Source organism: Plasmopara halstedii (assembly GCF_900000015.1).
Source record: "Plasmopara halstedii genome assembly, contig: Scaffold_42, whole genome shotgun sequence".
Taxonomy (NCBI): Eukaryota; Oomycota; class Peronosporomycetes; order Peronosporales; family Peronosporaceae; genus Plasmopara; species Plasmopara halstedii.
Window position 1 is genome coordinate 557183 of NW_020186963.1, and position 21355 is coordinate 578537.

At 45.7% G+C, this 21355-nt stretch overlaps 6 protein-coding genes across 6 annotated transcripts; 4 read left to right on the forward strand and 2 right to left on the reverse strand.

Annotated features, from left to right (window-relative positions):
- Positions 1 to 2520: 2520 nt before the first annotated feature.
- On the forward strand, positions 2521 to 4018 carry PHALS_09478 (uncharacterized protein; the record flags this gene model as incomplete). The annotated part of the gene is made up of 6 exons (XM_024723225.1): positions 2521 to 2605; positions 2676 to 3178; positions 3237 to 3383; positions 3442 to 3492; positions 3561 to 3614; positions 3686 to 4018. 6 exons carry the CDS (start codon positions 2521 to 2523, stop codon positions 4016 to 4018), a joined length of 1173 nt encoding a protein of 390 aa, XP_024571721.1.
- A 460-nt stretch (positions 4019 to 4478) lies between these two features.
- PHALS_09479 (atpase family aaa domain-containing protein 3) lies at positions 4479 to 6248 on the forward strand (the record flags this gene model as incomplete). The annotated part of the gene is made up of 1 exon (XM_024723236.1): positions 4479 to 6248. The coding sequence occupies one exon, from the start codon at positions 4479 to 4481 to the stop codon at positions 6246 to 6248; it is 1770 nt and encodes a 589-aa protein (XP_024571722.1).
- A 458-nt stretch (positions 6249 to 6706) lies between these two features.
- On the forward strand, positions 6707 to 7993 carry PHALS_09480 (Nuclear pore complex, rNpl4 component (sc Npl4); the record flags this gene model as incomplete). Its single annotated transcript, XM_024723248.1, has 1 exon — positions 6707 to 7993. The coding sequence occupies one exon, from the start codon at positions 6707 to 6709 to the stop codon at positions 7991 to 7993; it is 1287 nt and encodes a 428-aa protein (XP_024571723.1).
- A 163-nt stretch (positions 7994 to 8156) lies between these two features.
- Positions 8157 to 9066, forward strand: PHALS_09481 (RxLR-like protein; the record flags this gene model as incomplete). The annotated part of the gene is made up of 2 exons (XM_024723259.1): positions 8157 to 8864; positions 8989 to 9066. The coding sequence occupies 2 exons, from the start codon at positions 8157 to 8159 to the stop codon at positions 9064 to 9066; spliced, it is 786 nt and encodes a 261-aa protein (XP_024571724.1).
- A 613-nt stretch (positions 9067 to 9679) lies between these two features.
- Positions 9680 to 18346, reverse strand: PHALS_09482 (hypothetical protein L917_16699; the record flags this gene model as incomplete). The annotated part of the gene is made up of 2 exons (XM_024723270.1): positions 9680 to 18106; positions 18191 to 18346. 2 exons carry the CDS (start codon positions 18344 to 18346, stop codon positions 9680 to 9682), a joined length of 8583 nt encoding a protein of 2860 aa, XP_024571725.1.
- A 243-nt stretch (positions 18347 to 18589) lies between these two features.
- PHALS_09483 (dynein assembly factor axonemal) lies at positions 18590 to 20486 on the reverse strand (the record flags this gene model as incomplete). The annotated part of the gene is made up of 2 exons (XM_024723281.1): positions 18590 to 18772; positions 18846 to 20486. 2 exons carry the CDS (start codon positions 20484 to 20486, stop codon positions 18590 to 18592), a joined length of 1824 nt encoding a protein of 607 aa, XP_024571726.1.
- Between the last annotated feature and the right edge of the window lie 869 nt (positions 20487 to 21355).

Consider the following 21355-nt stretch of genomic DNA (forward strand, 5'->3'; position numbering starts at 1 on the left):
TGGGGTGAGTTACTACCACTCAGTGAGTTTGCGCTGAAGAAAGCGTTACATGCCTCCACGACTGCCTATATATAATTTTACATAAAGTGATTAATAAACCCCAAGATCTTCTGAAACCGCCATGAAGTAACTCCAGTCAAACGTCTGTCGATCAAATTCAGCTTACTGAAGTGACCCCGATTCTGTTCTGGAGAAAAATTAATCGTTTAAATTGAAGATATTGAAAGTCATGGGCTAAAGTGTGCGAGGCTATGCCTGAGAGCCAAGGAATCAAAGAAACACAGCGATACTAGAGGCAAGCGATACACAGAAAATGTGTTGTTAGGTAAAAGGCGCTATCAAATGCAATCAACCTACGCATCGATGCAGTCTCTGTGGCCAATGATACCACGATAAAACCGCATCAAATCAGACCTCTTACATATGAGATATAACGTCTTTGGGTTATACCCGAAGAGAATGCGAACGTATTCGTTATTTTATGTAAATGTACTTCGGTCTAACCACGATTCCTTTCTCATGACTCAGTCAAATGTCGATAGCTTGGTTGCAAACGTGGCAACGAGGTTCCAAACTGCTGTTGTTCTAAGGAGGCAAATTTTGAGTATTAACGCATACCGTGACCCTCGGAGATAGTCGACGTGCTTAACAACAGAGAGGTCGCGAAATATAACTGCTGGACGGCGTGTCTTTGCCGGCCTGCTCGATGAACGTTTCTGATAAGTATTCGGTGGGCCCGCGGAAACTAGCCAGCTTCAGGGCAGCGAACTTCCACATAGAGAGTCATCCTATATTGATGAGCAAAATGTCAAGCACGACGCAGATATCGAGGTTACACTTCACGTTTTTGCTGTTTGCAGTTTCGCTCGTCGCGATGATACAGCTGTAACTCGGTCATATTAACCGTCAGGTTGCTTTTCACTCGCTCGTGGGAATTAAGGCGCACTGAGCAGCCCTGCCTCCTTTAACACCGATAAAAGCCTAGGGCGCGTCAGGATGTAAGCGGCCACGGCAACATAATGTGCCATATCTTAAAATCGTTACGAAAGCCAGAGCAGTGATTGTATGTTTAAATTAGTTAACAGGACATTCCACCAACCAGACTTGACTCAATCAAAAATTATCTTAACTTTCGGAGAATTAGGATTCCCGCCGCGAGTCAGCTCAATATTGCCAGATTTCTTCCAGGTCTCAATTAATGATGACAGTATCTTAAAAACAATTTGGAGATTCCGATGTCGCTATTTTGAGCGCATGGAGATAACAATCAGACAATAGCCGAGTAAACTTTTCGATGCTTCCTGTAGCCCTAAACATTTTTGAATTTGAGTTTGCACGAATCCTTCGCAAACATTCTACGCGCTAAATTATATGTACCAGCCATGAATTCAGTGTTCCTTTATCAACCTAGGCCTTGCTTTGATATGCAACCCATATTTCTTTTCGTTGACAAATCTTTGTCCTTGATTGAAGCCAGAGGCGTCACATTACAGCCATCGACTTCGTCGGCGAGCACAACTTTTATTCTCTCAGAGGCTATCCCAGTGGTTTTCAGCAGAATGTGACGTACTATTGTATAGTTGTATACATTACTGCACGCCGCGGGTTTTCCAATATTTTCGCCAATCAGAACCGTATCGGAAGGAACGCAAGCTGATCTGAGAACGGCCCAGATTTTCACGTACTGAAAAACAGGATTTTATCGGACAAAGTTTGGAACGAGAATCGATTGCGTTCCATAACTATAGGTAGCCAGCCATCAGATGTCTTAAAATCTACTTATTTTTCTCCCGTTTGTTAACCTCTTGGGAAAATTGGTGAACGGTTTCCCAGGTCACACGCTTCGTAGCAGCCCTCAGAAAAAATCAGTAATTACTTCATCATCTTCAATAAAGATGCCCGCCTTCACTTAGGCCTATTCTTTTCAGATCGTTGCAGGGAGCCTCGAGAATACAGCTTGATTCACCCACCATGTCCGCATCGGCTTTGGGCGCGCTTAGACTTCATTGCAGCCCGTGTAGGAAAGCCACCGGCGAGAATATGAATCCATTTGATTACTTCAGTTTCATCGATCCATCATATGCCTCCCGTTTCGACATCGTTTCAACCTCGTACCGACTACATGCTGAAGGCACTGCCAACAAACTCCGCCAGTGCGCATTATTATGGAGGGCGTTATATCAGGTCTTATAACCCCCTTTGAAAGTGGGGGCTTCGGGCGTTATAATAGAAAGAGTAACTTAGTAGAGCGAGCAGAATGTTTACTACTACTATAACCTCAACATATGTACACAAGAACGAGCTAAGTTGTACTTACTCTAGAGGCTGTCAACCATTTTCATTGTAAAGCTATTTGCTCCAGCTTTCTCGGTGCAAAGTGCACGACAAATCAGTTGCGCAAATACTGTGTGACCCCAAATAATGGGATTTACCTCCAATCTTACTTTGTAAACTGAGCACCAAAACTGTGATAATTAAAAAAATTCACTAATATGTTTATCCCTCTAAACATAGCTAGTGATGAACGGCGAATTTGACGGCATCCATGACCTCAAGCACCAACGCGTGGCTAAGGCTCTCGCGCAGGTCAACGGCTTTAGATATCGTGCGAAGATCAAAGCTGCCGTCTTGAATAAATGAGCGCTAATCTTTGTTGAGATTTTTTCGCGTGTCAGGTTATCAGCCGGCCCCACAGCTCAACAGTGAAATGCTGCGTTTTGACTCAGATGACGATGAAGATTGTATCAATGTCAATGAAACGAGTAACGACCAAGCTTCTAGTAATGAGAATGAGCGGCAAAACTACCTAAAGCCAGGTACAAAACAGGTGGACGGTGGTTTAGACGTCCCACTGCTGACTTTTGATGACCATATTGATCATCTTTTACGCAAAACGCGAACACTGGCGATGCTGAAGATTGTCAATAACACAGTAGACCTCGTTTCATCTGATAGCGAAGATGACAGCGAAGAAGCTGGAGATATTGTGACCAAAGAGCTAAGCCTCATCTGTCTCACTAAATTGGGGTCACGAACAAACGGTTCTTCATCTGGGAAGCTTCTTGACGTTGGCGATGGTCGATCAAGTCTTGTTGGAACAGCTGCAGTGAAGCTAGCGCGGACTGTTAGTGCATTTCTTTGTCTGCCGCGTGCTATCAGCTACGTTGAATTGGAAGCGGTCAGTAATTAAAGCCAATGTAATCGGTTGATCCTGGTGTTCACGCATTCTCTAACAGATCACCGAAAGGTTGCTTGAAATAAATAACGGATTTGATGATGACGAGTATGCGAATCTGATTGACTACCACGTAAATTCGGCGCGCGGCTATGAGACTATTTCCGCGACTGCGGAAGACGACACAATATGGAAACGTCGCGTTTTGGTAGGTGCAGCGTCTCTAATCAGCATTTGCGCAGACAGATCTGACAGTTTTTCTGCAGCGACCAATCCAGCCATTGAAACTTGTGGAAGACCTGACCGATTTGGAACTTGTAAATATTATATCCCCGCATGCATTTGATCTGCTTACTAACTTTTGCACTTGTTTATATCTCTTCAGCATCAACGACATATGTTCAGGGAAGCTAATCGCTTCGGAGGCGTCTCCTCGCGAGTAAGTTCACCACCAGGAGTTGTGTAATATCTCATGATTAACACGACTATAATTCCCCAATTTTGCTCCAGAGCTTCTTTCTTGCTTCTAGCAATCTGCTCCTGTCCAGTAACGATCCGGAAGGAACTGAACGCCCGCTCGAATCAGCTGCGCTTGGTTCCAGCACTATCATGAGCGCTGAGGTTGGCTTACCGCCCGGAATCAGCAGTGAAGAGGTTGCCACCAGCCCATTTGACGAAGAACAGTATATCAAATGGCGCACCACAGTTAAAGACGACTACCTGGCATGGTTGAATGCCAAGGTAGAAGCTCAGAAGCGTCGCAAGTCGCGTACGAAAAAGGATGATACTAACAAGAAACCTCGCTGGTTACTGCTGTATGAAGCAAGCAAGTCCAAAGACTAGCTGGGTCATCTCGTTGGATTAGTATATCATAAAACACTTTTTTAAATCCATGTTAGCTGTAAGCAAGTTTTATGCTAGTAAATATATTGCGCATCTCTAGAATGAACGATCTTTTCTGAAGCGAACATCTTTCTAATTTGACAATCTTTTTCTCTAAGAAATGGGCCAAGTTCTTACGATGAAGGTGTCCAATTCACCTTGTTCAGCAAGATTTGATAAGACTCGAATCGAAACCTCGCCGGGGGTCGCAGCAGCCTAAATTTCTTGCATGGGTGCGTGTCGATTAATTGAGAACCCACGTTTGAAATACGCTTCTAATGATGCCTGCCTGCCTTATTTCTGGTGGGATTTATTTTTTTATAACGCTGTTTTCAAAATTTCGCAAATATGTGAAATTGATGATCAATCCAGCTAAGTACGGGTATCTGCGTACCCCATCCAGTCCATTTGTCTGTCACCAATGTTTAGCGGATTCGGTGGTGGAGGCGTGAAGCGCAATGCGCCCGCACCCGCACCCGCACCCGAGGCGACTGAACAAGTGCAGAACACATTGTCACAGCCCAGGAGCAATGTCAGCGGAAATGGAGCTGGCGGCTATTCGTTTGACCCGTCGGGCTTGGAGCGCGCAGCCAAGGCCGCTCGCGAGCTTGAGAGCTCTCGCCACGCCAAGGACGCTTTTAGCCTGGCAAAAGAAACTGAACGCACGAAACAGTTAGAGAATCAGGCAAAGATTAAGGAGAATGAGGCACTCTACAAGCAATACGAGATTGTACGCGTGCAGAAGGAGGGTGAGGAACGTCGCAAGACACTAGAGGAAGAAACGCGTCAACACCAGCAGCGTGCACAGTACCAGGACCAGCTTAAGCGCAAACAGTATGCCGATCAACTCGCTGCGCAGAAATACATGAAGGAGCAGGAGTTAAAAAAGCAGGAGGAGATCTTAGGACGTCAGGAAGCCTCGCGTCGCAAAACACTTGACTATGAGGCTGAGCTGCGGCAAAAAACTGAACTAGCCAAAGTTGCAGCCGAAACTGAGGGACGCATCAAACAAGAGCGTCTAAACCACGATTTACACCTTGAGGAGGCCCGTGTGCGTGCTAAGGAGTACCGTGAGACAGTACTGGAAAGTATCAAGCTAGCTGGTAACACTGTTGGCTCGGGTATCATGACCTTTGTCGACGACAAAGAAAAGCTCACGGCAACTGTCGCAACTTTGACGGCTTTGGCTCTTGGTATCTACACCGCTAAGGTGTCCACTAATGTTGCGGGCAGATACATCGAAGCACGTATGGGCAAACCTTCTCTGGTTCGTGAGACGTCGCGTCGCTCAGCCGTACAGGTAGTGGCCAACCCCATTCCGTCCATTAAGCGTGCTTTGCGTCTTCAGAAAGCAACAGATGCCCTCGAGGGAGTCGTACTTGAGCCCAAATTAAATGAACGCCTGCGCAGCGTGGCTCTGTCCACGTTTCACACAAAAGCTAATCGGGCACCCTTTCGCCACTTGCTGCTGCACGGCCCCCCCGGTACAGGAAAAACACTTTTTGCAAAGGCATTGGCCCGTCACTCTGGCCTCGAGTACGCCATTCTCACGGGTGGTGACGTTGCTCCGCTTGGTCGCGCAGGTGTGACGGAAATTCATAAGCTTTTTGATTGGGCGTCGCAAAGTCGTCGGGGTTTGCTTCTTTTCGTTGACGAGGCTGATGCGTTCCTCCAAAAACGCAGCAACACCGTCATGAGCGAAGATATGCGTAATGCACTTAATGCGTTTCTTTATCGCACGGGCGAGGCTAGTGACAAGTTTATGATCGTGTTCGCAAGTAATCAGCCAGAGCAATTTGACTGGGCCATCAACGATCGTATAGATGAAATTGTAGAATTTCGACTGCCTGGTTATGATGAGCGTGTGCGCATGCTCAAACAGTATTTCGACGAATACATACGTGAACCAAAAAATTCTCGTGCTAAAAAGATTTACGTGGAAGATGTCCAGGACTCGGATTTCGAAGATCTGGCGGCGCGTATCGACGGTTTCTCTGGGCGTGAAGTCTCGAAGCTTGTTATCGCATTTCAAGCAGCAGCATATGGCTCGCCAACATCTGTGTTCGACAGAGAAATGATGATGGAGGTTCTGGATCACCACATCACGGCTCACAAGCAAAAGGAGGCATGGAAACAATATGTTAGCCCAGGCGAGAAGCGCCTTAGCGCCAAAACGATGTTGGTGGACTAGATGGCAGCTCGTGGTCGACTAAGTTCTTTTGCTTTGCAATCGCTAGCCTTAGTCATGATAGACCAGACTCTCTAGTTAGCGGTACTCAATCAGAATCGCTAACTCAGCTATATTGCAATAGCGAAATGTAGTATCGCTCGTTGATTTATATGCTTGCAAGGCACCACTTAAGAAAATAGACTTTCATTCAATGTTTTGACGGGAAAAATTCAATAGTAACTAACTAGTCTTTGGAAGAGCTAATCATTTTGCGGCTCATAAATTTCTGTTTGGCTCATTACCATTTTATAAACTTGGTGTTTATTACATCCATTGCAGAACACAGCTCTCCCTGATTTTAATACTACTCAAGTCGATATTTTTCTGATAAATGATTTAAACAGTTGAGTTTACTTAGATCAAAACTTGGATATGGCCAAAGCTTTGATTTTTGCTGTAAGATATAAAGGTTAAGAAGCATGATAATTCGCGTGCGCTCCAAGAATGGCATATGGCGAATCGAGAACCTAACACCATCGTCCACTATCGCAGATATCAAGCTGTGGATTTTTGAACAGCACTCAATTGCTCCGACGCATCAGCGGCTGACGCTGGACCAGCAAGCCACGATGCAGACTGCTGACACGCAGACATTACGTACACTGCAATTAGGCCACGGCGACATGCTCTTTCTAGACTACGAAGGTCAAGCGGTTGCAACGGGTGGTACTATCGGAACTAAAATTAACGCAGACGGTACGCTAACGCGCGTGGAATATCATGACCGTGCCGACAAGCAGGCTTTTCGGCCGGGGATGAAGTCTTTGCGAGATATGAAGATGCACTGGTCGCTAGGTGAATTTATGCGCATGGATGCTCAATTTGAGTTTAAGCTCACCGCGCAAAAAGAGCCAGAGGTGACAAAAGTTCATCTAGACGGCGCAAGTTGCAATGACTTTCAGGCATATTTGCGTCAATTTGCCTTTCAGCAGTCGCGTTGTGGTTGGCTCTATGGCTCCGTGAATTCTGAGACTAAGGAGGTGACTGTCGATTTTATCTATGAGCCCCCACAAGAGGGAAACCCTTATGGATTTGAAGTTCTGGACGATTTAAATGCAGAAAAAGTGGACGCAATCTCAGAAGCGCTGGGGTGTGAAAAGGTTGGCTGGATTTTCTCGCACCCTCCGCGCGAAGATAGCGACTTTCACTTTTCGGTGCGCGAAATCCTATTGGCAGCGCAGCTGCAAGCTGATGCTGGCGGCAAAAGTTCACTGTTCCTTACGCTTAAGGTTACGCTGGATAAGCAAGGTCAGGCATCGTTTGAGGCCTTTCAGGTTAGCAATCAATGTGTTGAAATGTTTGCGGCCGGAGCTCTGATGGAAAACGACCATAATCCCAAGGCCTGCGCAATTAACGACACATTCACGGCTCTAGTAGAGGCTAAGCCCGCCACAGAGGTGGATAACAATTTTTTTCTATGTGTGGTGCCTGTCGTACCGCATGCGTCGCCGCTACGATGTGAATTTCCCAAAATCAATCGCGAGGGTGTATATCAAACCCGTGCAGCACTGAAGTATCAGCTACAAAAGTATAGCAGCGAACCATTTGTCAAACGGATCAGCGACTTCCAGCTGCTGGTCTTTCTGGCGGATTTTCTCGATATAGCTACAGACATTCCAGCCATTTGCTTAGCTATTCGCGACCTCAACGTTTCGCTGGACTCGGGCTATCAGATTCTTATTGACTCAGTTGCCGACACTCACTAGATGTGAACTGGAAAAGAAGACATAAATCCTGGACTGTCAAAACAAACATGTGTCGTATGGCATAGCTACCGGGATAAAAATACTTTTTGTCATTCTTTATTACAGTTCGTTAATGATAATTCGGATAAAGTCGTCGATAAATTGTTTCTCTTATATATTGACAATGGTAAAGGCCAGCTTTGAGTTGACGACAGTATGGGTAGCGCTGGTAACTGCACTGTTGGTTACACACGCGCGCTCAGAACGCCGAAAGCGCCAAAGATTTACGATGCAGCAACCACTTGTATCCACCAAAAGCGAATTGGAATTGGTCAAGAAAATTGTGTACATTAACAACTCAACGGATCCAGTATCGAATTTAAAGCGCTCAACAGGTGACTCGTGCAATCAGATTCTCGTTGTGGGTGTGTGTGGCGGCTCAGGCTCTGGCAAAACTACGCTCTCTCGCGCCATCATGGCCGAATTCGGCGCCGACCGCGTATCGTATCTCTCACACGACTTCTACTACAAGGATTTGGCGCACCTTTCCATGGAACAGCGTGCAAAACATAACTTTGACCACCCAAATGCGCTCGAAACTGACCTAATGATCGAACACCTGAAACAGATAAGAGCTGGCAAGACGGTCGACGTTCCAATATACGACTTTAATACACATTTGCGCTGCAAAGCTACCGCCCCTATGAAACCCAATAGCGTGGTTTTAGTGGAGGGTATTTTGATTTTTGCAGATCAAACGCTTGCTAACCTCATGGACATCAAGATATTTGTAGAAACTTCCGCTGACATCCGCCTTGTGCGCCGTTTGCATCGTGATATGGAGGAGCGCGGTCGAACAGCTGAATCTGTTATGGATCAGTACATGAAGACGGTACGACCCATGCACATGATGTTTGTCGAGCAATCGAAGCGCGTGGCAGACATTATTATTCCTCACGGTGTCAACTCAGTGGCTCTTGATATGATCATCTCTAAGCTTCACAATTTTATGGTAGGCTGCAGCGGAACAAGTAGCAGTAGGTGCGGCAGCTCACGCTCCGACTCGAATGAAGATGAAGACAAGGAGGCGATAGGGCAAATAAATTTAATTTGCTAATTACGGCGGCGCATGCGCGATTTTGCTTACTTGTATTGTAGCAATTGGTTCCTTGGAATATTTGTGCGAAGCAGCATGTGCAGCTGTCTTTCAATCAAGATTAAAAATCACGCAATGTTTAAAATACATTTGTATGTATGTGGATGTGATCACTTGCGTCAAAATATGGATGATAATATGTCGGCCATCAGTGCGATCAAATTACAGCAGCCACCTTCTTTGAGCGGTAATGTTGATCGTCCATTGGTCACCGCAATCACTTACAGTTGCTTGTCAACATGGCAAGTTCGACATACGGACGAATGTATTCGGTGGTTAGATGAGCTGACGCGCATTTTGATGAACTTAGCTGCATAAATCACATTGTTGGCTTGATCAACCTAATGACATCAAAACCAATAAGTCATTCACTTCTCATCTTGGCGATTGCATCAGCTTCTTAATATCAATAGCTTATACTGAAGATTGAATTCAACATGCAGTATGTAAAATAGGATGTATTCAGCTAGCATATTTTTTTGATTGGCCTTCGTCGTCCGTATTACTCTCACTCTAGTTTTTGGAAATGTCATATGGAATAATCTGTGAGTCTACGCGTAACGCCGCATGTCGTTCACATACCGGATACTCAAATAAATTTTAGCTTCCGTTTCACACTCTTGCAGTGGAATACCTACTGGTGTAGGTGGAAATGTACCATCCAGACAAACTGAGTTTCCGCTCAGCACACTTACCTCCTGATCATAATCTTCAAATCCTTCGTTTTCGTCCTCTGATAAAATGCTGCTACCTGCTTTTGGCAGGCGGTTGAGTCGCTGTCGCCACGAGTCGTCACGTATTTCCATTGGATGCTCAGCAGCTGAGGCAAGCTTGCTTATGATACTCCCACGTACGCGTTTGCGGCGCTTAAGCTGCATTTTGGCATTCATATCAGTCAACAGCTTTGCCGGAACCGACTCAAAATCACGGTAAATGTCCTCCATAGAAAAACGGACATGCCCAAGGCGCTTTTTGGGAAGCGGCTTGCGCTTATGATAGACATTCACCTCGATATAAGTATCCGCCGATGTCACACTTAGCAGCCACGACTGGTCATATTTAGGAGCGCTAGTGTGATGCGCTGTCGACGATTTGTACAGTCCTAGATCTTTTGCAGGATGGCCGTCTGTCTGTGAGTATACGCGTACCACAACCTTCGGATTCACGTTGTCAGGCAAACCGTCGATATGTAAGCAGTGCACTTCCACCTCAGTAATTACATTAGAGTCTGAAAGCTGCTTCAGTGATCCTGCTTGTAGGTTTCGCGCAGGTCGGCGAGTACCTTCAAAATGCTTTTCATCCATCAAGTGTGTCGTATTGTTCACGGACTGTGATAACTTTTCGACCACGCCTAGGGTACCGACAACTGGAGATGCCACAAGTTGCAAAGTTCCACGGCTGATACCTTTCGCAAATCCTTTAACACCACCCCTTTTAGCTCCGCGGACGGGTTCTTTGACAAAGCCCGTAACTCCATAGGCAATGCTCTTTCCAAGAACCTTGCCACCCTGTACAAAACCTTCGGGAATGTGGCGGGGCTCATTACCATCCTCTTGGCTTTCAAATTTCGTCGCTTTTTTCACCACGTCACCCAGGCCATTTGATACCTTTCCAATGGATTTCAGCGGCACGCCAAAGACAGTTTGAACGACGGTTACGGCACTTTGGCCTTTTCGGCGACTCTTACCCTTAACATCGCGTTTCAATTGGCGTGCCGCCAGCGCAAATCCATCCACAATGTCTGTTGCGAGTCCAACTGGATCACCCAACATTTCAACGCTGCCAACGATCTTGTACCATTGACCAATAACCGAGTAAACAATCTTCAATACTACATCATAAATTAAATCGTATTCATTAAAAAAACGATTGTGGTAAATTATTTCACTGAAGTGAAATTCTGGTGTCACGTGGGCAATTCCACCAACGATACTTCCCAAGGTATTGCCTAAAATTGCGGTAATGCCTTCCCCTTTATCTTCTTGCAATGAATCAAACACTAAGTCAAATTCAAATTCACTCATGTGCCAGCGCTTGAAAAACATCAGTGTGCCTGCTGACATCGAGCCATCTGGAATGGGAACATTTGGGGTTAGCATCGTATTCTTGGCTTCCAAGCCTTGCTGTAGTATAGTAGCTTCATCACTTCCTGGAATGAACTGAAATAACAAGTTGCTTAACCCAAACAAATATTCGAGTCTCAACTTAACTGCCATAGATCCCAATTGCAAATCGAAATCATTAACAATGACAATTCCAGTTTGTGGAAGTGTTTCACAACTCAGCGTGAAAAATGGACGTTCTCCATCACCAGGCAGCCACCCCTCACGTTTGTCACTGTTAAATCCACTGTCGAGAGGAGCAAACACGACAGGATACGGAGAATGCGGAGTCATATCATCGAACTGAACGTGATGAACAATCAAAGAAACGCTTCTAGACAGAGCCTTCGAATATATCATAATGGTTTCCATAGTAATGTTCAAAACCTCTCGTGGTTGCTCGTCCACCAGTGTGATACCAAGTCCGTGCATTGACACATCAATCACAGTATTAGTAAGCCAGTCATTAACGAATGGACGCTGTCGGACTTCTGAATATATTTTGGTATCTCCCAAGGCAAAGACTCGTGTCGAATTATCAATGTACACTTCACCAAAAAGGCCCTGAGGCGCATGCTTTACTTCTCCAATTTGCATAAAATTTACTGTCGTTGGAACCTTCCAGTGGGTTGCGGTCACACGCAGTTCTAAGTCTCCATTTGGATCTTCCCAAGCAAATGTATGGCTTTCCAATGGTCCCAAAACGATTTCCTCTGCTGTCTTTACCCCATATTGAACGTAGCGAAATGAGTAACGCGTCGAACGATTTTCAATGCGATAATTTGGGTTTGCTGAAATATCTCTAACTGTAGCAAAAATTGTCTCTGATGTCTCATGCAAGCTGACGCTGCAAACAGGACCATCACCTAAGCATCCGCGAGTCCAGAACACCATGTCTTCTGACATGTTGTAAACTACGTTTGGGTCACTGAGCTTCGAAGCTAGCTTAAATAGCGGTATATTTGGACTCCAATCGCCCAAGTCTTGGGCATCATTTGCCATGTCACGAATACGCAAACCAGCGACGTATTTCTCCGGGCCTCTAAAGCGATAAATCACAACTGCCTCACCTTCTTTCAGGGTGCAATTAGTCTCCTTAGATCGACCCCTGCCACGGTTGCCCTTCTTGTCCAATATAATCGGGGTCATCTGTAGTTTTCGCGGCACAGTACTTAAGACCACAAATCGTGGAGAAATCACGAGAATTTTCGACCGGAAAAACTGTGCTGGTGCCGCCTGGATTTCAAATGCAAGTACAAAAGAATAATTTCCAGATCCGTTAGGGCGAAGCTCTCCCTTTCTGCCCACGGCTGACAAGTCTTCGGCCTCAGACCAACCCAAGTCTTCAAAGTTTGGCAGATACTTTTTGATCATTCCAGAGACTAAGGATTCGCCTTCATACATATAAGGTGTTTCTTGATATGGACATACGCTAATAAGAGCCTTATCAGGCGGTGCGGTAACCATCAAAGGAATCTCCTTGGCATCAGGAAAGAAAGCACGATGCTGCTCCACGGTACACGAGCGTCCCCGTTGCAACTTGAAGCGTAGATCCAATCCACTTCGATTTTGAACCCAGAACGGTGAGTAAAAAAAAACAGAGCGAGCAGCATTCTCCTCCCACTGCGGGTGAAAAATGAAACTTGGACCATCATCAAATTGCAGCTCGAACTCGTTCTCATTGAATGCATGACGATCAGTCTCAAGATGCAATAAGAATGGTGTGCTCCAAGTCGCAGCACGATTTGTCTCACTAGCACAGAGTCGCATTATCATCAAAGCGGGTTTGCTCAGATCCAGACCGAAAACTTGAACAGTTTTGCCGCTTTCAATCCACATTTTGCGACAGTTGATTTCGTTCACGAATCGAAAGTAATCGATAGAGCCCAGAACCCTCACAGATCGCGATTTCTTGTCCTTATCAGGGTCGTCAACAAGGCGAAACGTCCCCATACTTGTAAGTGTATCAGGTGGGCAATCATCAGGCTGAACAATTGCGTATTCAACACTGCAAGGCAAAACATTGTGGAGCACCAATTGCGGCTGAATCGTCAGTGACCAGGTTCCTAAGCGAGATTCATTGGCAGAAATTGTTTCGATTACGACAGTTGGCTGATTGTCTATACAACTCGATGATGGGTAAACCACTTCTTTACCAACAGGCATGAACTCGTTTGGGTCGGGAAGGGCGGCATTTGTACCCAACTTTTCTTTCACACGTTTCGTAGATGATACTGCGCTATTACTTTCACCTCGCAAAGCCTTTTTGGCCTCTAGCTGCTCAAATCTTGTCAACTGTTTGAATAACCGCTGATTCGAGACGGATAATTCTAACTTGTTGCTCCAGTCTGTTTCCCCCCTCTGACGAATGGCGAAGTACCCAGCTCCAACCAGGTCCAGAGGAATACTAATCGTAGCAAGAGCCGAAAGCATATAAAAGTATTGTCCACACTCTTGCTTTGGATTACAAGCTGCTATATCCCCTTGGTTGTTGTACATGAGCAGCTCCGTATCCTTCACAGTTCCATTGCGAATACTTTCGCCACCGGAAATTTTCACTTGCAGACCATAAAAACCGTCGACGGATATATGAATTGCAGCTAGCACAGGGACATACTGGCGCATGCAGTCGGCGTAGTAAGAGTCAATCCATTCGTAATTAGGATCGAGCTCCTTCACGCGAAGCAAGCAAGCGTACGCTTTCTGCAGCTCGTGGCGTGTCAGCTTTTCTATTTTCGTCAAAAGAGCCACTCCAAGGTCGTACAACACTGCAATCGAGTTCTCAGATTCGACATCTTCAAAAAATGGTGTCAACTCAAATACTTGAGTTTGGCCAATCGACATCAACGGAATATCTTGAATCGTCCGGTAGCCTTCGATTTCAACAGTGAGGTAGCGCTCAACTTTCGCTCTCGACTTCGTTATTGCGCTTTTGAACTCTTCCCACGAAACCTGTCCAGATTTGTCCGTGTCAGCCAGCGCGATGAAGTCTTCTACAGCTTTGGCAAAGTCCACCTCACTTTCCATAACGCTGCTACTAGTGCGTCTGGGTAAAGATGAAGCTCCTGATCCTGACGTTCTTCGTTGTTTGTCTTCCTCTTCATAAACGCTTTGAAGCACAGCACGCACTTCCTCTGTATCTAATTCTCCACTTCCATCATGATCAGCACTTCTGAAAGCTTGACGAAGCTGCTTCTCCTTTAAATTTTGTTGCTCGTGTTCTTCTGCCTCACAGCTACTCAAAAGCTTACATGCATGTGCCCCACCAGATGGAACAGCAGTGACTGCTGTCACTATTTCTTCCCGCACACACTCCTTTGCTACTTTCTTTGCCACCATGTAATATTTAACATTAACTCCACTTTCATTTAACATCCAAAAAATAGCGCCAATTTCTTTGACGTGCGGACGTTCAGCTTCAGCACGATTTTCTACCTTCGAGAAAGCGGCCATGTTTGAATTTACCGCTTCCATGAAAGCATGAGTTATGTTCAATTGAAAATAATGATCTGACGAGTAAATGATTGTACATGGAGCACCGGGCTCTTTTCTTACATCCAAAATACCTTGGTAAAACTCTAGACATGGTTCGACTTGACGCGCTTTAGTATTGTAATAATTGCCGTAAAGATCAAAAGTAATTTTGGCTATTCCAAAACTGTTCCCACATCGCTCTTGTTCCCTAGAATCAATCACAGAGCCAGACGATTCGCCCTCCCATATCGAGAAATTCGCGTAAACGCCCAGTTCTTCCAAACACATCTCGATTGCTGGTATTCCCATGGGCAACATGTCGTCAATAAGTCGCAAGTAGAATCCACCAAACGATGTAAATAGAACGGTTTGAACAAAAGTCTGCTGTTCACGTGATCCAGGGTTCACAATTTGATCGTGGCAATCTTTATTCAGACTTGACAGCAACTGATCAATCACGTCTCCTCGGCCTCCCATGTCCATCTCCATACTAAGCAACCAAGGGCTCTGCTCAGACGGTTTAATCAAAGACGGGTTTATAATTCGATTCCACGCCTCCTGAGCATACTCGTAATTTTCGAATGCACGAACCATTTTTTTCTGGACGATAATTGGTCTCTGTCCCATCAACGATGACTTTGTAGCACCAATTTGATCCTCGTAGCGCTCCCAAAAGGAAACAAGAGCTGCAGCATTTGCAAGTGTGTTCGCCTTGGACCCTGAAATGTAAGGCACTTTATTCCTTTGCATATCGGGGTGGACGTACTCTTGGCCAGTGAGAGCAACCACTTTCTGGTGAAGACGCGGATACAATATTTTGTTTCTGCTCAGAGCACTTTCAAATTCTTCAAGGGACACGTCTCCACTACCATCACAGTCTACAATGTTGACAAAGTCTGCTACGGTTGCATTAAATTCACTCTTTGTCAGGTTGCCACAGTCAGTCGCACTTCGCAGTAGGTCGCCAATCTCCGACACATCCAACGTCCCGCCACCGTCGGTGTCACGCAGCTTAAATTCCTTCTTGAGTCGATCCATGTAGCGGTTCTCTTCAACAACACGCCTTGCTTCCTTCATTCGGGCTTCGCTCTCTTCTCGCTCCGTAATGACTTCAATATCCTCCTTCATCGCTTCAGTGAGCGATGCCATAATGCTTAAAATGATGCTTAAGTCAGTCGGAGACAGATTCATCGCAAAGTCAGACATTTGCATTGTCAGCTTCCGACGGGCACCAGCTTTTTTGCGATCCCTGCTACTAGAGTTCATATCAATTTCTGCATGATCGACTTCAATTACTTGTTGGTTCGAAGCAGCTTTGCGAGCAACATTCCACATGCTCTTCGCGGTCTTAATAGCACTTTCCGACGCTTTGATACCGCTTATAGACGAGTCTTTATTCGGGTCACCCACAGCAACTCGATAACCCATTGAGAAATCAACACCTTCACCCTCAATTTCTAAAATGGTCCTCAAATCACCAATGTCTAGATCAATGCTGTCGTCGCGAAGAATAATCGTACAAGGAGTCAAAGCAACGTCCACCAGCTCGAGCTCTACGGCCTCCGAGCGCTCCGATCCTAGGACTCGAAGATTAGTGTCAGCAGTAAAGGCCAAGACAGGCGTTTTGAGCGTCTTGGAATCTCCAACAAGACAGAATTCACAGCCATGAAAAACAATGCTACATCCAAGCGGCATTCCACCAAGCAGTAAAGGCGAATAAGATTTTGGAATATCTTCCTCATATATGTTGATTGCGGCATCTCGCGATTCCGGTGAATCCATGCTATTTGCCTTCTCACACGCAATAAAGCGCATTTGTTCCGCTTCATTTTCACCAATTGCAGGCAAAAATTGATGCACTAAGTACAACAACGGATCAAACACAATTAACAGCGAAAAATCCTTAAAAGTCAGTTCGAGGTCCATGTGACCGTCCCCTCGCTGCGAAACAGCAACAGTCATCATTCTTTTCGCGTCCGGATTGCGATCCAATATCTGACGAAATACATTTGTCGGAGCGTCGCGATTATCCACCAAGCCAAAACGCATAACATCTAGCGCTATTTCAACAGCAGTATCCTTTTTGTCAATCGTTGTCATTCGATAGCGTAATTCACAGCTTACATCTTGCACAAAAACAGTCATCAGCTTGTTCTCATTATTTTCAATTATTTGAATGTTCAGTCTTTTCATCTTGAAGGACATTCGGAATAAATGGAATAATGATGGAGACTCCGGCAGCTTTTCTTTGTCCACGTAATGATCAACCGGATTTCTCGCAAAATGACGTAAATTTCCTCTTTCTATATCTTCTTCACTCACGTATAACAACGGCGTGCCTGCATTTGGAATTTCCCAGCCGAGCGACAGTGAGCGCAAATAAAGGAGGCGCGTAGCAAGAACTTTCACTGCAAGCTCATCTAATCTAGCCTTTCGCTTGTCAATGGAATCTTTTCGCTTGTATCCCTCGTACATCCGACGCAGTAAACTAGTCTCGTTATCGAGTTTCCACTGCTGACCGAAGAGCGACATGTACTCCTCCGACTCGGTTGGGTCCAGCTCTAAGCATGCGAGGTCATCTTCGACGGTGACTGCCGTTTGCCAATCATAGTAATAATTTATTGGCTGCAGCAATTTCAAGAGAATATTTACTTGAGCAGGACGCAGCTCAATTTCACAGTTTTGATCTCTTGCAAATAAAACTTCAAGTTCCAGAGCACGTTCCTTAGGACCTGATCCCATGACGAGCGATTGAAGTATAGAAGGCAAGCAAACGCCAATCTCCAGCGTAAGCGGAGCAATTAAATGACAAGCATTCAAGTTGCATCCAGGCTTCGGATTAAGATACATTCCAAAATTCACCAATCGCATACTGCGCTTACGTGGGATTTTACTAGTCGGAGCGCTCTGACCCATCTCGAAACCCTCTATCGCAATTCCTAAAGTGGCCCCGGAGTATTCATCGCAAACGACAAGCGAAAACGACTGCAACGCAAACTCAAATGAGTCTAGCAGCTTGTCTACCCAGACGTGCCAGAACGCAGGCTTCTCTGCCGCCTCAGCTCTGACATTTTTTATTCTTTGAGCCTGCAATTTCTCCACATTACGAATTTGCTCGCGAAGAGACGCAAGATCCTTCAGTTTTTGAACAATTGTAGCCGTCCAGGCATTAACGCGCGCTATTCGTGCCTGAACCGCCTCTTCGACTGCGTCTTTCCGGCGCCTTGCGTTCTCATCGCGGTGCCACATCCACTTCTCAGCGGCGTCGAGAGTCAGACCAAGGCGCAGGCCGTCAATTAAAACTTTGGACTTAGTGAGCGCATGGTCTGAATTTACGAGCTGACCGGTTGCTAACCGTACAAGGGGTCCCCAGAAAGGTGCAATTAGGAGAAGGCGCTTCATCTTCAAACATTCAAAGCCAAGAGGTAGCCCGACCAGTGATTCCAGCTTGGGCATTACATGATTGTCCAATACTAGATCGCGTACCTCTAATGATCCATCACGCAGCGACCAGACGATGCAAAAGCTTTTTCCCACGACCGAAGCCGAAAAAAAACGAAACAGCCGCGTCAGAAAGATATCGCCGAACGCCAAGAAAGCTACGAGCGAGCACAGTAGCAGCGTAAGCACTACCATCCACATAGTGTTGCGCTAACGAGAGAGATTGGGTATTTGATAGTTAGTCGGTTAGTTGTACGAGTGAACGATCTTAAAGTGCTGGCAAATTAATCGATTTGTGGCGGCTGTGGATTGATAAATGCACAGAGCGACAGGCGACGTAGCAACCAACTGCCGTGACAATAATGTCCCACTTTTGATTAAGTCTCACACTTAATGATATTAACGACCTATCAAATAAACTCGTAGAATACTAGATTGTGATATTCAATCCAGCTCACACAAATTAGTATACAGCTCAACACCTTGTTGTAGCCGACTATGTTCGTCTTGCTGCTGCGTCTTCCCTAAGTCAAGTAGAATTTCAGCGCGACTAAGGGCGCGGACGGGAATAGCGTTGTCGTTGTCACTTTCTATTTGTGTTTGAACGATTTGCTCGCAGTCATGCTCCTGCTTTTTACCCACATTGATGAAACTATTGGTCATGTCTTTTTCAGTGAAAACTTTCTTAGAAACTACGCACCCCAAAAGCTGACGGCAGCGAATGTGGACGCAGTTGGCAGGGCGTGGTGCTGGCACGCTGCTGCAGCTGGGCCCAGGTCTCACGCGGCTCGACATCGGCTAAGCCGCGCTGAATCGAACGAAACAATGCTTTTGGCGGTGGAGGTGGAAGGTCCGGCTGTATTGACGGCTCCTCGGTGAACAAAGACATGGCGCAGGTGTCATGTCGTTCGCTACCTTCGCTACGTCCACTTAAATTCTGCTTTGCGGTATCGGTTGTCGTGCGTAACACTGAATTCTCGATCTTGCTTTCGCGTACTCTCGTCATCTCTGCGACGGTATTAGTAGCTCGGGCAGCTTGCATTTCATCGCCGCTCAATAAAATGCTCTGCGCCACCTGATCAATCGGAAAAGGGGTTCCAGTAACTTTCTCTTCGACCTCTACAGCTGTAATCGGGCTTTTCATACCAAGGGCGAGAAGTCTTGCTCCCTTCGACGTGGCCTCAGAAGCCTTCAATACCTTGTTTTCACGCTTTGAGCGAAGTTCACCGCTCTTTTCATTCTCGAAGATTTGCGAATCTAAAGAAATAGCATGAGTTTGATTCAATTGTGGTAAGGCTGAGGCTGACCAATATAAAGATTCTTTTGCCTTGTCCAGCGCTTTGCGAATTGTTTGCCCGCAGTCTGTGCGACTCTCCTTCATGCGGGCGTCCGACTCGGCACATTCCTCTGCATTCTTCTCGGCCATAGATCGAGTGACCCCCAGATTCATAGACCTTGGTGTGGCTTGAAGCACTTTCTGCTCGCGCTCCAGATCCAACCCTGTGCCATATCGCTCTCTCACTTGTGTCTGCCAGTCTCGAAATTCTTTTAAAGTGCTCCGTCGTTCTTCATTTCTTTGCTGTACAAATAAACTTTTGGCCTCGCGTTCCGCTTCAACTCCGCCAGTCTGCCACGCTGTAACAGATATACGTTCAATAGGAAAAATGGGACGGTCCAGAAATGACAGCTCAGGCAGGGCTGCAATATATGTCTTTCGGAACGAGCGCGTGTTGGAAATTACTTGGTTGCCTGTAATTCTCAGCGCCTTGAGATTTGGCATTAATTTGAACACGCTTAAAACCTCTGGGTCAGCGATTAAGTTGTGGCTGATATCGATGTTGTTGAGCAGTGGACACTGAGCGAGCTCCTGCAAATCTGCTTTTGAGGTGATGCAATTGCGTGATGCATTAAGTGACAATAGATTTGGAAGATTTGCAACTCCCTTTAGTGACTGAATGCGATTTTCGCTCAGATCTAGCGTATTCAGATCTCGCAATGTGTTAAGATTCTCAATCCTTTCGATTAGATTTTTGCCAAGGTAGAGGCATCGCAGCATGGTAAGGTTCTCCAAGTTCTCAATTTTTGACAGTCCATTTGATTCGAGCCAAAGGGCCTTCAAGCTACAATAGCGTTCTAGACCTTCGATGCGCTGAAACCCGCGGAAGTGCGCATATAAACTTTCGTTGAGCTCCGGTGTTTCATATCCATCATTGGACACACACAACTCACGTAGCGTCTCGGCGTCCATAACAGGTACCTGGCCCTTTCGCTCTTTGAGAAAACGCCTTTTTTCCAGCTTGCGCAACCGATCAAGTGGTAACATCTCATTTGTGGTTAGCATCTTGCGCCGGACGATAGAAGCAATGGGGCTACGGTAATGAATAGACGCAGTTGTTTGAAGATCTTCTTGGCTAAATCATCAAAATTAAAAATAACCTTTAAGATACCAGCTTTGCAAACTTTGTTGCTAGCAAAAACAATAAATCACGAAAGCGGACTGCCAGAACAAAATGATAGGAATATTTCTTCTACATCCAGATTCTCCGTGAATTGCAAACGTAGCTCACTGATTATTATGTTTGCTGAGCAGGTCGAATGATCAGGCATTTGACCCCTCTAAACAAAAATTTGGATATACATCAAAGCTGGAAGGGTAAGAGCTCAGATTGATGTAACGAGATCAAGGCCAAACCCATGAAGGGAGAGATGGTGATATTTGCAAAATGTGATCACAGATTGCAACTGACAGTGTTAAGGGTGCAGATCCGCCACACAACGGTTTACATATGGTACACTCCGCTTTATTAAAGAGTGACACGTCCATAGCAACCTAATTACCTCATTCAAATTCACTAAAAAGTGCTGCTTCAAAAATTAAAGGAAAAGGAAAGAAGACACAAACTTCAAAATATAAAGCGACGAGCATCGCTCTTCATATTTGATTGACCCCGCCATCAGGGCCAATATATTGGGATTTCGAGTGAGTGATTGACCAAACAAACAAACACCATCTCAAGCTCAGTGAAGATAAAAAACGCCACCACAACACCATCGCAATGGAGTTGCCGTGCACTTGCATCGAAGAAGTTCTGTCTCTCAGAGTCCGCGTTGAACAAATGCACAGATGCTGTGTAACGGAGTTGCACGTACCCTGGGAAAATTCAATTTCTTGTCATGAATCTGCTTCGGACCTCGCACGCAAGAAACCGT